The sequence below is a fragment of the Macrotis lagotis genome, chromosome X (genome assembly GCF_037893015.1).
Source record: "Macrotis lagotis isolate mMagLag1 chromosome X, bilby.v1.9.chrom.fasta, whole genome shotgun sequence".
NCBI lineage: Eukaryota > Metazoa > Chordata > Mammalia > Peramelemorphia > Peramelidae > Macrotis > Macrotis lagotis.
The window spans coordinates 440,326,249-440,342,938 of NC_133666.1; the positions used below are offsets into that span (position 1 = coordinate 440,326,249).

The 16,690-nt window shown below is 36.0% G+C and overlaps 1 protein-coding gene across 1 annotated transcript in view; it reads right to left on the reverse strand.

Moving 5' to 3' along the window:
• LOC141499236 (meprin A subunit beta-like) overlaps positions 1–16,690 on the reverse strand; it is a 64,806-nt gene that overhangs the window by 29,807 nt on the left and 18,309 nt on the right. The window contains 4 exon segments of the mRNA XM_074202067.1: positions 3,680–3,755; positions 6,047–6,090; positions 6,179–6,269; positions 8,329–8,347. Coding sequence (XP_074058168.1) covers positions 3,680–3,755; positions 6,047–6,090; positions 6,179–6,269; positions 8,329–8,347 — 230 coding nt within the window.

Below are 16,690 nucleotides of genomic sequence, written 5' to 3' on the forward strand. Positions count from 1 at the left end.
CAGTCTTTTGTTTTAGTTTTTTTGTTTTGCAAGGCAATGGGGTTAAGTGACTTGCCCAAGGTCACACAGCTAGGTAATTATTAAGTATCCGAGGCTGGACTTGAACTCAGGTCCTCCTGACTCCAGGGCCCATGCTCTATCCACTGTGCCACCTAGTCTCCCGGAAGAGGCAGTTTTTAACAAATATTTTTCCTATTGTATATACCTACCACAAAGTCTTAAAATAGTTGGAAGGGTATAGAGATTACAAAAGCTTGCTTCATTTATTAGTGCAAAAAAATTGTCCTACCAACATTTGTTAATTCAAATCATAACTTAAGTAATGGTTTTTAATAAAATATATTAAGATGACATAAAATTCTCCATTGGCTGCTATGAGATCCACAGTAATTCCAAAAAAAGATCAGTGGGGCGGCTAGGTGGCGTAGTGGATAAAGCACCGGCCCTGGAGTCAGGAGGACCTGGGTTCAAATCTGGTCTAAGACACTTAATAATTACCTAGCTGTGTGGCCTAGGGCAAGCCACTTAACCCCGTTTGCCTTGAAAAAAATCTAAAAAATAAAAATAAAAAAAAGATCAGTTGCTAAATTTACACTAGAAAGTCCAATTGAAAAAAGCCTGTATAATATTTATAATATCACATGGAGATGGATAGACAGTGCATTAAAAAATAGTGACAATAAAATGAGTATAGAACTAAAGAGGAGAAAGAAAACAGACTAAGTTGCATTTGGTAGATCATTTCTACCATTTTAGGTTGTATTTGGTAGCACTTTCAAATATCCTAAGCTTCTCCTTGACCCCAAAATGAACATTTCATCAACACATTTTTTGCATCACCCAAAGGATGCTAATTGCAACTGATCATGGAATATCACGATCTTCAACGAATCAATACTGTGAGTGATACAAACTTCAGTGGAGAGATAAGAAATATGAGTATATGGGCTATACATTTTACCAAGAAATGACTTATGGATGAGATTTCCTTTTAATATATATTATCCAGAAGGAAAAAGGGGGGAGGGGTTGATCAGGTATCAAAAAGAAGAGAGAATAGATCAAAAACCCAAGGATCATATTTGTATTTATACAATGCCAAGAGATCTAGAGATCTATTCTCCAGAAGGTAATTCCCCACAGGATGGGAGGGTGCACATAGCTTAGAACTCTCATCATTGAGTTCATGGGATCCAAACTGGAACATCTCCATCAATAACAGTATAAGAGTACCATTCTTGGATTATCAAACCTCAACATAAATTCCTCAAAATCTTCTAATTTCTTCAATTTTCACTTTCATGTACATAAATATACATATATATTCAAAGACAAATATTTTTAAAAATAGAGCATCCAGCCTGTCCAAGACCATAGGGCCAGGTAGATACTGGGCCTAAGGGATGGTAGCGGGGCTCGGGGCCTCTTGGCCCCAGAGCCAGGGATCTGTCTGCTGAGCCAGTCAGCTACCCTACAACAGAGTCAGAGTGAAAGGAGAGAGAAAATATAGTACATGGTAGTGGAGAAATATGAAAGGAGGGAGTTGCAATCAGCAATGGCAATGGTGGAAAAATATGGAAGTAACATTTGTGATGGACTTATCATAAAGAATGTAATACATCCACAACAGAGTTGTTGGTGTTGGAACAAAGACTGAAGCACATTTTTTTATTATTATTTGGGGGGGGGGGGGTGAAGGGCAAATGGGGCTGGGTGGCCTGCCTGGGGCTGCATAGTAGGGTGATCGTTGGGTGTCTGAGGCCAGATTTGGACCCAGGTGATCCTAGCTCAAGGGCCAATGCTCTGTCCACCACCCAGCCACCCCTACTATTATTTTGGGTCTTTTTTTTTCTTTTTTTTGGTTTTTGCAGGGCAGTGGGGTTGGGGTGGCTTGCATGTCACATGGCTGGGTGATTGTTGGGTGTTTGGGGCCCGATATGGGCTCGGGTACTCCTGGCTCCAGGGCTGGTGCTCCATCCATTGCACCACCTGGCCATACCTACAATTATTACTGTTATTTTTTTTTAATTTTAATTTTTTCTCTCCCCTTTACTTTATCGCTCAAATGAGTCTATATTTTGGGGGGGGTATTTTTTTACTCTTAAGAATATTTTATTACTTATAAAAAACATTATTTGTACAAAATGAGAATAAATAAATATTTAAAAAATAAAAATAAATAAAAAAGATAGAGCATCCTATCATTAAAAATCTGATATCTTAATTTACTTGGGATACATTTATTATTAGCAATTATAATTTATTAAGCACCCACAATTTGAAGCATAATCTTCAGACTCTAAGAGATATAAAATTTGCATAAGCCATAGTCTTTGCCCTTATGAAGCTTGCAGCCCTATAGAGGGCTTTGAGCTATAATTTTACTTCAAACCTTTGAATACTTCCAAGTCTGTTATTTTGACCATAAGATCATGCCCTCCGTAAGTCATAACTCCTTCATAGCTTAGTTAGTGGTCTTCTGTCACTGCTGAGTTCATCACTTTGCAGATAACCTGATAAAGAACCTTTCTGACCTTAGCCAAACTGGTCTTTACATGACAGAGAGACTGTTATAATTCTCAAATGAGAAAGATTTCCACTGTGATAAAATCAGTTATTACTTCTGTGGCATTAATATAAACCTTGAGAATACTACCATAAGGAGGAATCAGAGGAATGCTTTCCTGCAAGGGCAAACATGAAGTAATTTAAAAGAACGTAAGTGGGTACAAAGAAAGATCTCTGTTAACATCCATCTTATACTTATTTCATATGAACTAAAAGGGATCTGAGTGATCATATACTCCAATTCTCCTGTTTGACAGATGAGGAACTGAAGACCAGAAAGATAATGTCAGTGATGATTTCTTTGACTGCCAAGTGGTGGAGTGGATAGAGAGCTGGGTCTGGGGATAAAATAGACCTGAGTTCAAATCCAGACTTACATACTGACTAGTTATGTAACCCTGGTTACTATAATAGCTTAGATCAACTCTGCCTCAGTTTCCTCATTTGTAAAATGAAGATAATAATAGCAACTACAAGGGTTATTATGAGGATCAAATGAAAAAAATTTATAAATCATCTTGAAAATCATAAAATGTGACTACTACAATTATTACTGCCCAATGACACCCAAGTAGTAAATGACATAGGATTTGAACTGAAGCCCTTGGATTCCATTTAGTGCTCTTTCCATTACAACATACTGATTCTTTACATCCATAGGAAGGAGAGGAAAATTATTACAAGTTGCCCCAATCTTAGGAAATTCCAAATATAACAATAAACAGTTTGGGTTCTAACATATTTGTATTTGGATGACTGAGTAATTATAACCAATGTACACTAACTCAGTCTTACATTTCACTAACTTTAGGGAAAGGTCATATATCTATAGGTTATAGATTTAGAAATCGTTAGAACTTGGAAAGACCTTAGTCATAATGACTTTATTTTATGAAATCGAACAACTTAGATAGATCTATGGTTTTTTTTTCTTATCTGCCTTCATTGCTCTCCACAGCCCACTTCCATCTTGAGATGAAAAAAAATTCGTCTTCAACTAAAGAGGTTCCAAACTCAACAGCTCCTGTCACCTATAACCTGGCGTCTGAATCAAGTCACAGTCTAAGATAGAGGGTAAAAGAACAAGAACTCTCCAAAATGATATACCTACCCAGAGTATCATCAAAGACATAAGGGATGGTAGTAGGCCATTTAAAGCAATCATTTGCAATGGCATTTCTGGCTGTCTAAAAAAGGAAAAAGAAAAAACTTTAACCTGAGATTAATTAGAAACTTGGAGAATAGCTGTTTGTTCTGAGAAGGAAAGCAGTTCAGGCATCTCCCAACTATCAGGAGAAACATCATTTTGTATGTGTCAAGATAACTTTTTAGCAATTCTGTAAGCGATCAGCAGGAGAATAATGCATCTGTAGCAGTGATTTTTGGTAGGACATTTTAGAAAAGAAGTATGCAAGGCTTAGATCTCACAATGATTATAAGAGAAACACAATCGCCATTGGAAGAAAAGTTGAAATGAAGACTCTTGCACCCAGTTTAGTGAAGTAATTTTATGTAAGTAGAAAATTACAGCAAAAATTCATTCAATTGGACTGCATTATTTCAGAGCCCATAATTTTAACTGCCCTTTTTTCAGTTTATCTGAATTGATGAAGTTTTATGATATAGCTAAAAGCTTGTAGGTTGACAACCTGGTATAAACTTATTATATATATATATATATATATATATATATATATATATACATATATATCTTATACATACAATTATATATGTATGTAAGTATAATGTCTATGAAGTTTAGTCCTGGAAAAAAAATGAGAAAATGTACCCATCTTTCCCTTCCCTATCAAGGTGGAACATTTTGGGTATGAACAAGACATCCACTGCCAGACTCAGTTGGAGTGTTGGATACTTTGCTGAATTGTTTCCCTTCCCCCCCTTTTTATCCTTTGTTACAAAATTAATCAATAAATAAATACATATTTTTAAGTATCTACTACATTCTAGGGCTAGAGACACCCAAAAAATCAAAAAAGCCCTGTCAAGGAACATGTAAACTAATAGGGTAGGCAATATGCAGACTATATATAACATAAATAGGAAATAATTAAAAGAGGGAACATCTTGAGGGTCATTAGGTTTGACAAGTAAGAGATTATTAGTAAGAATAAAGAGATATAATGTGGAAGACCAGGGGTTAAGAGGAGAGTGAGAGGAAGAAGAAAGAAAGCATCTATTGTAGACTGGTTGGTTTTTTTAATATATTGCTTTTGTGGCAATGGGGTTAGGTGACTTGCCCAGGATCAAGCAATCAGTAAATGTCAGAAGCCAGATTTGAACACAAGTCATCTTAATTCAGGGCCAGTGCTCTATTTATTGTGTCACCTAGTTGCCCCTGTAAACAACTTTTTTTTAGGAATTTAGCTACAAAAAGCAGAAGATGGGAACTTAGAGAATGGATAAAAAATTTTGGAAGAGCTGCTATGGAGAGTGAAATAGTGAATTGATAAGGGAGTCATATTGAGATTATCTAATAGTAAGAGTCCAATTAAGGTTATAGAACAGAAATTTGGAGAGGATCCAATAAGAGCAATTGTATGATTTTTCTCCACCTCCATCCAGCTATATATGAATAACTGTGAAAGTAACGAATGGTGGAAATGGTTCAAGGCTGCGATTTGACTAGGAATAATCAGCAATATGTTAAAGAGGCTAGGGATTCACAAGAGAAGGACAGAATAGAGTTGAATTGATTCACCAAGAAATGAAGATGAAGAAAAGAAAGTGATCAAAGCATGAGTTAGAGGGAGGGAGAACTGAGAATTGTGCAGAATACAGTTATGCAAGGGAAGGCAAAGAGATGGGTGAAAAGTAATACATTATGATTGGATAAGGGAATTTCAAAATTCTTGAACAAAGAAGTGGTTCATTTGTGAACGATGGTAAGATCAAAGGTATGACTATCTTTTTTTGTATAACTAAGGTGGAGTCGAGAAGTATCTCATGGGAGTTGACTGGCAGCAGGCAGTAGAAGATGCCTTGTACTGGTACAGATGGAAGTGGTTGCTTTGGGGATGGTGGTTACCCTAGCCCCAAATAGCTTTTCATCAGGTAATATGCTGTCCTGAGCAGAAGATGCAAGTCTCAGTATGCTATTCTGTGATGGTTAGATTGGCAGGAGAGGAAGAAAGGTATATATTTAGAAATCAAAATTATGTAAAAAATACAAGTTATCAACAAAATTTTTAAACGTCTTAAGTTTGTATTACTATAGAATCTAACTACATGTGGTTAACTAATTTGCAGTAAATCACAATAGGGAAAGATGATACTATGATTCAAGCCAATTTTTCCCAACACAATTTGTTTTGATGCCTTGTGTATTGCTAAATGATTCCCACTGATTCTGTGCCACCTTCGATGATTAGGGTTGGCATACCCTCCTCACTAGAGAGACAGTATTTTAGCTCCCATTGGCCAGTAGAAACATGGATATCACTGCAGCATGCCAACTCACCTTATCAAGGATGATATCTCCCTCCAAAAGGTCGAGTCCCAAAGCTAAGTGGAAAGACAAAATCTGACATTAGCAAATTAGTAAGACCCTACACCAGAATGTGGGGTTTTCAAAAGAAAGAAATCCACGAACCTTCATTGATTTCAAATATGTCATTGTACTTGCCACCATCTATATCGATTTCTATAAACACAAAGACAGAGAAGTCATGGTCAATCTTGGACTAAAATTTTTTTAGAGGAGAGAAAATCTTAAGGTTACTTCATTACAAATCATAGCCTATCCTGCTAGGGCCACATCATATATTCTGTTTTCCTATTTCACTTGAACATTGGCTGACTTTAGGCTAAATAAATACAATTAATAACAAATGGCTCCTTTTCTGTAAGATGGAAGCCAGTCTTGGAAGAGGTTCTATTGACTCAGAGAGAGGATTCACTTAATTGGAACCAAATTGGAAACAAATGTTGCAGGCTGATGCAGTCAACCTTGATTTGCCCATCTGTTGTCACTTCAACACAGACTAGAGCTTTTAGTAAATCATGTGGACAAAAAACATCCAGGTCAAGCCTGCATTCCATTATAAAATCATAGGGAACAGAAATCAAGATTGGTCTTATGACTTCATATTAGTTTAGCAGAATAGGAGCAGAATATATTATTTTGTCAATCCAATCTGAACTATCTTATCAGCTGTAATTTTCTTTCTGGTAGAGCCATGAAGTTTGACAGAAAAAAAATCAGCCTGTCCAACTCATAATATTTAGATGATATGAAAAAAATCATTATGAAGAAAATTCTTCTTTATTATTTGAGTAGGTAAAATGACATAAAGCACTTAGAGTGAGGCAGATCTGATTTCAGATCTTTCCAACTGTTTGATTTTGAAAACATTCCTTAATATCCCTTAGCCTCAGTTTTCTTATCTGTTAAGTAGGAATGATATTAGCATCTACCTAATTGGCAAATACATATTAGGAAGAGGCTATTAAATGAGAAAATATTTGTAATGCATTTAACACAGAGCCTGTCACATAGGAGTCTAAATACTTAATCCTTCCCCCTTCCCCTACATCATTAAATTGTTGTGAAGATCAGATAAAGCATAAAGTGCTCCACAAACCTCAAAATACTATATAAATACAATGAATTGTTATTGTTATTATTGTCACCACTCAAACAGTGTGACCTATCACAATTACATAGTCTCAGATTATTGCAGTTATGCCAAGGTACATAGAGTATTATTCAGCTTTTGAGTACTCAAGCATTCATAAGGGTTGATATTGGTTGCAATGCAGAGATCATTTTCTTTCTTTTTTGATATTTATTTTTTAATTTATTTTTTAAAATGATTCTATTTATTTTGAATTTTACAGTTTTCCTCCCAATCTTCCCTCCCCCATCCCCACATAAGGTAGTCTGTTAGCCTTCATGTTGTTTCCATGGTATTCACTGATGTAAGTTGAATATGATGAGAAAAATCATATCCTTAAGGAAGAAACCTAAGTAGGAGATATAGCAGAATTACATAATAAGATAACATTTTTTTAATTAAAGGTAATAGTCTTTGGTCTTTGTTCAAACTCCACAATTCTTTCTCAAGATACAGATGGCATTCTCCATCACAGGTACCCCAAAATTGTGCCTGATTGTTGCCCTGTTAGTATGAGCAAGTCCATTAATGTTGATCATCACTCCCACACAAATGATACTAGAATTCCCTCAGTAATTCATATGCTGATGTCTCAGCTTGATCTGGATTTGACCCTATTTTCTCAAAGCCTCTATTTGAAGGTCTAACAGTCTGTGGTCAAAGGACCAGCTAAATTTGAAGAGGTTTCTTCTTGGGGGTGGACCACCAAGTGATAAAGTGTAGGATACATACCCTCATGAAGTCATCACTTAAATATAGAGGTATTATATAATATATATATATTATATAATATCTTATTTAATATATAATATACCTCCTGTGGAGGAATAATACTAATAATAATTAAAACTTTTATGGTAGGTTAAATATTTCAAAATGCTTTATGCATTTTATATCATTTGAGCCTCACTACAATCCTGTGAGGTAGATGGTATTATGCCCGTTTTACAGAGTTGGAAAAAAAGTAAAGTAACTTGTCCATGGTCACATAGGTAGGAAGTATCTGAAATAGAAATTGAAATCAGATTTTCTTGACTTCAAATCCATTAGTTTACCAACTGCACCATCTAGTCTTCATGGATCATTGAAAGTATTGCAGAATAAAAGTCAATAGAAGATGACTCACCAAATGTTTCTGGAGTTGGCTGAAGAACAAAAAAGAGAGGAGATAAGAGAATACATTATCATTATTGATAAGATTTATCAGTGCTTTTCTTGAATCTTACTCTGTTATATAATAAAAGCATTTATTTACTAGCTCACTAATATTGATTCTTTGCCTTCAGAATACTAATCTTTTATGAAATTTGAGAATCTAAACTGCTTCTATTTAAATGATTATTTATCAATAAAAAAAATCCCACAAGCCATATCCTGTGACTTGATGTCACAGGAAGTCTAGAATAATGTGAAGAAAATTACAAAAATGTCCATATACTAACCCAGAGATCCCATTGCTAAGTGTCTTGAAGATCAATGAAAAAAGAAAGGCCCGCATATATGTATAGCATTTTTGATAAGATCAAAGAAGAAACAATATCAGTGCTCATAGACTGAAAATTGGTTAACTAAGTTGCACTAGAGGAATGTAAAGTTAAATTATTGCTGTGCTTTAAAAAATAATGTATATGATGACTATAGTGATGCCTAGGTAGATTTCTATGAACTGAGACATAGTGAAGTAGACAGAACCAGGCATAATAACCTTAACAATGTAAATATAAAGATCAACCACAAATGTTTGGTGTTAAAGACACTAATGAAAATTCATCCTCCTTCATTCTCTGTAGAAGTAGGAGATTAGTTGTATGTAATACTTTATATAATTCCGAACTTCTTAATACATTGTTTACTAAATTTTTTTCTCTATTCATTATAGATGATGTCTCTGGGGGAAATATTGAGAAATACAAAATATTTAAAAAGTGATAAACAAATTTTAATAACTTAAAATTTATTCTAATTTTTTAGGTTTTTGCAAGGCAAACGGGGTTCAGTGGCTTGCCCAAGGCCACACAGCTAGGTATTTATTAAGTTTCGGAGACGGGATTTGAACCCAGGTACTCCTGACTCCAGGGCCGGTGCTTTATCCACTGTGCCACCTAGCCGCCCCAAATTTATTCTATTTTATTGTAATAATTTATTTTTAAATAATTTATTTTATTTAACAAGAAATTTTGTAAATTAAAAAAGAAACCCATTAGCTAAGAAAGTAAACAATAAAAAATATAATGTTTCCATTTTTGTCTCTTCTTGGATATCATTTAAAATTCAGTTTGCAACACATATTTTGGGAAGGACAGTGATAACAAAGGACAGATCTTCCAGAGAAGAATGATCAGAATGGAGTAAGATCTGGGGATGATTTTATACAATAATTGATAGAGAAAATAGAAGTGATTAATATAAGGAAGTTTTGAGGGGACATGAAAGGTTACCTTGAAATATTTTAAGGGATAATATATTCAATAAAAATTTGATTTGTTCTACTTGACCCTAGAAGCAGAAATATGAAAAATAGGGGAAACTGCAAAGAGGCATCTTTTTAGTCCAAAATAGTAACACACTTTCAAAAATCAGAGCCAAAAAAAAGCAGAATGAACTACCTCAAGAAGTGATAAATTGGTCACTGGTCATCTTCAAGCAGAGATAAAATGACCAGAATGGGCACAGCAATAGTAACAATTCTAGATGAGATGTGAGTTTGACTAGATAACCTTGAAGTTCTAACTTAAAGAGTCTGTGATTCTTTGAAAATTGTTTTCTAAGACTAGAACAATGGCATGGTCAATCATGACCTTAGAAGACAGCTGGCGAAAGAAACATGAGAAACTAGAAGTATGGGAGAAGCATGGCACAATGGCTAGGGCACTAGACTTGGAATCTAGAAGACTGGGTACAAATTCAGGCATAAACACTTAGTAGCTGTGTGGTCCTTGGTAACTCATTTAACCTCAGTGCCTTAGGTTCCTTATTTGCAAAATGAGGCAAGGGGGAGAGGGGCACAGCCATTTTGATTTACTATGCTCAATTATTTGTTCCAAGGGAGGGCTTATGCAGGGGATGGAAGAATATTTGGGAAGAGAAATTGTTGTAAAAAATAAAATATTTTAAATTGTCTTTTGAAAACTAAAATCATGTATAAATAGTTAATACACTGCGTTCATTCCCCAAATTGAAATATTACAGTGAATGAACACTTAATGTAAAGTGAGAAGACTTGGTATTCTCCCAATTACTGCCATGACATCAGGGAGGTGTTAAGTGTTTGAGGCTGGATTCCAACTCCCATCTTCCTAACTCCAAGGCCAGTGCTCTATCCTCTGGGTCACCTAGCTCTGAGGGAGCTAGAGAGTCAAGAGATCCAGAGTTCAAATCGGACTTCAAACATTTAATAGTTGTGTGATCTTGGGCAAGTCACCTAACCCTGATTGCCTCACATCCAGGGCCATCACTAGCCATCCTGATTCATATCTGGACACTGGACCCATATGGTTCCAAAGGAGAAAGTGAGACTGATGACTTGTCACGGCACCCTCTCACTCAAATCCAGTTCATGTGCACGTCATAGCATCTCCTTTCTGATGTCATGGTCTTCTTCAAGAATAAAGGACAGGTGGAATCAGATGGCAGCATGAAGCTAGCATGCTACCGGAGCTTTTCCCTACCAAAGATAAATGAAACCTCTGCACAGATATTAAAGCTACGGATCCCACTAAAAAAAAGACAAGATCCAAAGAAGTTTTCAATGGTAGACATTGTGGAGGGTCTTCAGTGAGGGTCTGTCTCTTTGGGGAGAAAGGGAAAGTATAGTGCAGCAAGGCAGGAAAACATGAAAGCCAGTCTGAGGCTTTTAGTCACAGGGCAGTCCAGCTCCTGATAGTTTGACAACAGCATAGGTCCCAACAGCTATATAACAAGTCAGCAGAGAGGGTCCCAACCCCAAACAAAGTCTGAACCCTGGTAACACTGGGGCAAAAGACAGGACTGGGTTGGGAACAAACTACTGCATAGGCAGACATAAAGGAGAAAACAAATCTCTGCAAAGGTAGTGCCTGGACTACATAGGAAACATATTGGCAAATGACAAGCCAGGTATCAGATCTCAACCCCAGCCTAAAAATCTTGAGTCTATACTCTCTATACCCCAAGAATTAGAGCTCCAAAATTTCAAGATGAAGAAAAATGCTAAAAGAGTACTCACTATAGAAAACTACTATGCAGATAAAGATGATAATAATGCCACCTTGGAAGAAGAAAACAGTGGAAAGTCTCAAAAAAGCCTATGAATTAGGGGGAAGCTAGGTTGCACAATGGATAGAGCACCGTCCCTGGAGTCAGAAGGACCTGAGTTCAAATCCTGCCTTAGACACTTAATAAATACCTAGCTGTGTGACCTTGGGCAAGTCACTCAACCTCATTGCCATGAATACATAATTGTTTTTAAAAAGAGTCTATGAATTGTACTCAAATTCAGAAGCTCATAGAAGAGCTTAAAACAGAATTTAAAAATCAAAAAAGAGAAGAAAGAGAAATGAGAGTCATTTAGGGAAATTATGAAAAATTAACCAAAGAAATAAACTCCTTTAAAAGTAAAAAATAACCAACTGGGAAAAGAATGTAATTCTTCAAAAAATAAAATCGATCAACTAAAAAGGAAAGACAAAAGTTAATCAAAGAAAATAAAACCCTAAAAATTAGAATTGGACAAATAGAAACCAATGAATCTCTGAGACCACAAGACTCCATCAAAGTAAAAAGGTTGAAAAAATTAAAGAAAATGTAAAATACCTTTTAGGAAAAAAAATATGACCTAGGAAATAGAAAGATAATTTAAGAATCGATAGGTTACCACAAAGCCAAAATCAAAAAAAAAAAAAAACCCTGGAAAACATCTTGCAGGAAATTATCAGGGAAAACTGTCCAAATATGCTATAGCAAGAAGAAAAAAAAAATAGCCATTGAAAGAATACACCAAACACTTCCAGACAGAGACCCTCAGGATAAAAACTCAAAGGGCTATCATAACCAAATTCCAGAATTCTAAAATAAAGGAGAAAATACTGCAAGCAGCAAAAAAGGAAACAATTTAAATACAAAGGCAACACAATCAGACTTATACAGGAGTTATCAGTTTCAAAATTGAAGGACCAGAAGACCTGGAATACTATATATCAGAGGGCAAAGGACCTTGGATTATAATCAAGTATTCACTACCCTGCAAAATTCATCATATATTGTCAGGGAAAAGAGAGATGATCAATGAAACAGAGGACTTCCAGATTTTCCTGATAAAAAGATCAGAACTGAACAGAGCATTCAATTTCCAAATACATGACTCAAGAGATGCATAAAAAGGTAAACGAAAAGGGGAAGAAAAAAAATGTTAGTCAAGACTATCAAAGTATATACAACCTATAAGGGAAGACATAAAACTTGCAACTTTTGAGAATCGTATTTCTCTTAGAATAGTTAAAGGGTTGAATATAATTGAAGAGACTGGATTTAAAGGATATGGGTATGATTGGTTCTTGTCTTTCCTTTGAAGAGAACCAAGATGACATCACTATATTTAAGGGAAAAATACCCAGAAGAAAAGGAAGAGTATTATTCTAAACATATGTTCTTCTGCTTTGCTCACAAAACTTAGCACTTTTTTCTGACAAGGGCATCCTATGTTGGGCAGTCCTGAATCAGTGTCTCTCATACCTTACAATCAATTGAAAGTTCTTTTTTGGTTTTTTAGGCTTTTGCAAGGCAATGGGGTAAGGTGGCTTGACCAAGGCCACACAGCTAGGTAATTATTAAGTGTCTTAGGCCAGAATTGAACTCAGGTCCTCCTGACTCCAGGGCCAGTACTCTATCCACTGTGCCACCTAGGTGTCCCAAATTGAAAGTTCTTAAAAGAGACTCTTAGACTGCCCCAGTATTTAGCACTTTGAGGCTTTATATTTAATTAAATCAGAAGTGAATTTGGGGGCAGAGGGTGAGAACCTTCTTTGAAAGTTTGAACTTAATCCATACTTCAGATAGCAAGGATTTAAGTACCCTGGTTGGAGAGCTAAAGGGGGGAGTGTAAGAGAAAGTATGCTTGGAGGGGGAAGTACAAATGGTTCATGAAATGATTTGGCTTTGGATGATACTTTGGCTCATGAGGTTTGTATGTATATACTTAAAAAGGGGGTAGGGTATGAAAGTGAGTATAATTAGATGTAATTCATGACTCTTAAGAAGTGTATTTTTAATGAGACAGAAGAGGAGAGGGTACTTATTGACTATGAGATAAAGATGCTTATCAAACAATCAAGCAATCAATAAATCATTTGTGATTATACTTTGATTGAAAGTACTTTGAGCTTCTCAAGCAATCAAGCAATCAATCAGCTATGATTGTTGGTACTTGATTGATAATGCTTGATTGATAGTACTTCTAACACCAAGTAAAGAGGCACAAAGATAATTATATTAGAAGGAAAGAAGGGAGGATGTGAACACTGAGTAAATTATATTCAATAGATTTGGCCCAGAGAAGGAATAAGATACATCCCCACTTGGGTTTAAAAAAATCTATGCTATTCTATAGGAAAGTGGAGAAAGGAAAGAAAAGAGAAGAAGGAAATGAAAAAAGGGAAGGCAAAGATATAAGTAAAAATAAACTGAAAGTTAAATTTTAAAAGAAAAGTTAAAGGGGAAAGGGAGTAAAACATTGGTGAAGAGGAATAAGAGGAAAGGAAAGAGAAAAATATAAATGGGGAAAGATATCATGGAGGGAAATACAGAATTCGTAATCTTAACTGTAAATGTGAATAGAATGAAATCTCCCATAAAATGGAAGTGGATATCCAAATGGATTGAAAATCAGAATCTTATAATATGCTGTTTACAAGAAACACATTTAATGCAGAGTGATACACACAGGGTAAAGGTAAAAGGATGGAGCAAAATATATTATGCTTCAGTTGAAGTAAAAAAAATAGGAGGAGCAATGCCAATCTCAGAGCAAAAGCAAAAATAGCTTTCATTATAAGAGATAGAATAAAACTGCATCTTCTTACAAGGCACCATAGGTAATAAAGCAATATCATGATTCAGCATGTATGCCCCTAGTGGTATAGTATCCAAACTCCTAGAGGGAAAATTGAGTGAATGACAAGTAAACACAGATAGCAAAATTTTGATAATGGGGGACCTCATCCTCCCTCTCTCAGAACTAGATAAATCTAATCAAAAAATAAACAAGAATCAAGTTAAAAGGGTGAATAAAATTTTAGAAAACTTAGATATGATAGACCTCTGGAGAAAACTTAAAGGGGATAAAAAATAATATACCTTTTCTCTGCAGTACATGGCACCTATACCAAAATTGACCATATACTAGGGCATAAAAAACACATATAATCAAATGCAGAAAGGCAGAAATAATAAATGCATACTTTTCAGATAATGATGCCATAAAAATTATATGAATAAAGGGTCATTGAAAGATAAATCAAAAATTAATTAGAAACTAAATAACTTAATTTTAAAGAAGGACTGGGATCAAATAGCCCTGGTCCAAGGACTAACTAAGCTGCAGAAGTTTTGGCTGTGGGAACAGCAATTGAGGAGCTCCCAGAGTTACAGAGTGTGGCTAGACATCAATCCACTGGACTCAGCTGGTCTGAAGGACCATGGGCTCCATGCTTTCATTTCAGCAGAGTCTTCTTCCCAGAGCATAGTAACATCCCATCCCACCTACCCCCACCCACCCCTACCTCAGGCTCAGGCATGGGAAGCAGAGCTCCCTCAGCAAAATAGGGAGATAACAGTATCCAGCCACACCACCCATCTCCTCCAGGGTTAGGGAGAGGGCCTCAAATCAAGGTCACAGACACTCCAGAGAAAGCAACGAGCACCCCCTACTGGCTGACCCACTTGGAGTTACTAACCCCAGTGAGCAAAATCTCTAGAGACCTCAAAACCAAAGGTCTGTGAACCAGCCCCTCCCCCCAACACAAGAACTTAGGAAAATGAAGAAAAGCTATGGGGTACAGAGAAAACTACATTGGGGGGCAAAGACCCTAACTCAGAGAGATGTAGGGTTTATGAGGAGTATATGATTTAGTCTCCAGTCCAGAAAGACTTCCTTGAGGAAATCGGGAAGGAGTTTGAAAATCAATTGTAAAATTTAAGAAAAGAAATCCAAAAGAAAATTAGCACCTTGCAACAAGAAAATAAATCTTTGGAAACTACAAATAGACAAATGCAAAAAGAAAATAATCCTCTCAAAACCTCAATTGTTCAAATGAAAAAAGAAAATAATCCTCTCAAAACCTCATTTGGACAAATGGAAAACTCCTTAAGAAATAGAATTGGCCAATTGGAAAAGGAGTTGCAAAAGGTAAATGAAAAAATTTCTTCTCTAAAAAAGAAAATGGGGCAGTTAGGTGGTGCAGTGGATAAAGCACCAGCCCTGGAGCCAGGAGTACCTGAGTTCAAATCCGGTCTCAGACACTTAATAATTACCTAGCTGTGTGGCCTTGGGCAAGACACTTTACCCCATTTGCCTTACAAAGTCCTAAAAAAAGATAGAGAGAGAGAATGGAGTCTGTGGAAACTAATGATGTCATGAGACAACAAGAATCTGCTAAACAAAACCAAAAAATCCAAAAAAATAGAAGAAAATGTAAAATACCTCATCAGCAAAGCCACTGACCTCAAGAATAGATCCAAAAGAGACAACTTAAGAATCACTGGGCTCCCTGAAAATAGTGAAGAGTAAAAAAAAAAAAAAAAAAAAAAAAAAAAAAAAAAAAAAAGCCTGGATTCAATATTACAGAATTTAGTGATGGAAAATTGCCCTGATATCATGGAACCAAAGGGAAACATAATTATTGAAAGAATACATCAAGGGGAGGCCATGTGATGCAGTGGATAGAGCACCAGTCCTGGAATCAGGAGTACCTGAGTTCAAATCTGGCCTCAGACACTTAATAATTACCTAGTTGTGTGGCCTTGGGAAAGTCACTTAACCTCATTTCCTTTCAAAAACCTAAAAAAAAAGAAAGAATGAATCAATTCCCTCAAGAGAGGTATCCCAAAATAAAAACACCAAGGAATATTGTGGCCAAATTCCAGAACTATCAGATAAAAGAGAAAATCCCGCAAGCAGTCAGAAAGAAACAATTTAGATACCAAGGAGCCACAGTAAGGACTGCATAGGACCTGGCTGCATCAACATTAAGGAAATGAAGGGCCTGGAATGTGATTTTCCAAAGAGCAAGGGAGGTTGGAATGCAGTAACAAATTCATTGTCTGGCAAAAATGGGCCTTCTCTTCCAGGGGAAAAGATGGGCATTTAATGAAATAGGAGACTTTCAACTTTTCCGGATGAAAAGACCAGAGCTAAATAGAAAATCTGGACTTCAAACAGGAAACCCAAGAGACACATAAAAAGGTTTTAAAAAGGGTAAATAGGGGTGGCTAGGTGATACAGTGGATAGAGCATC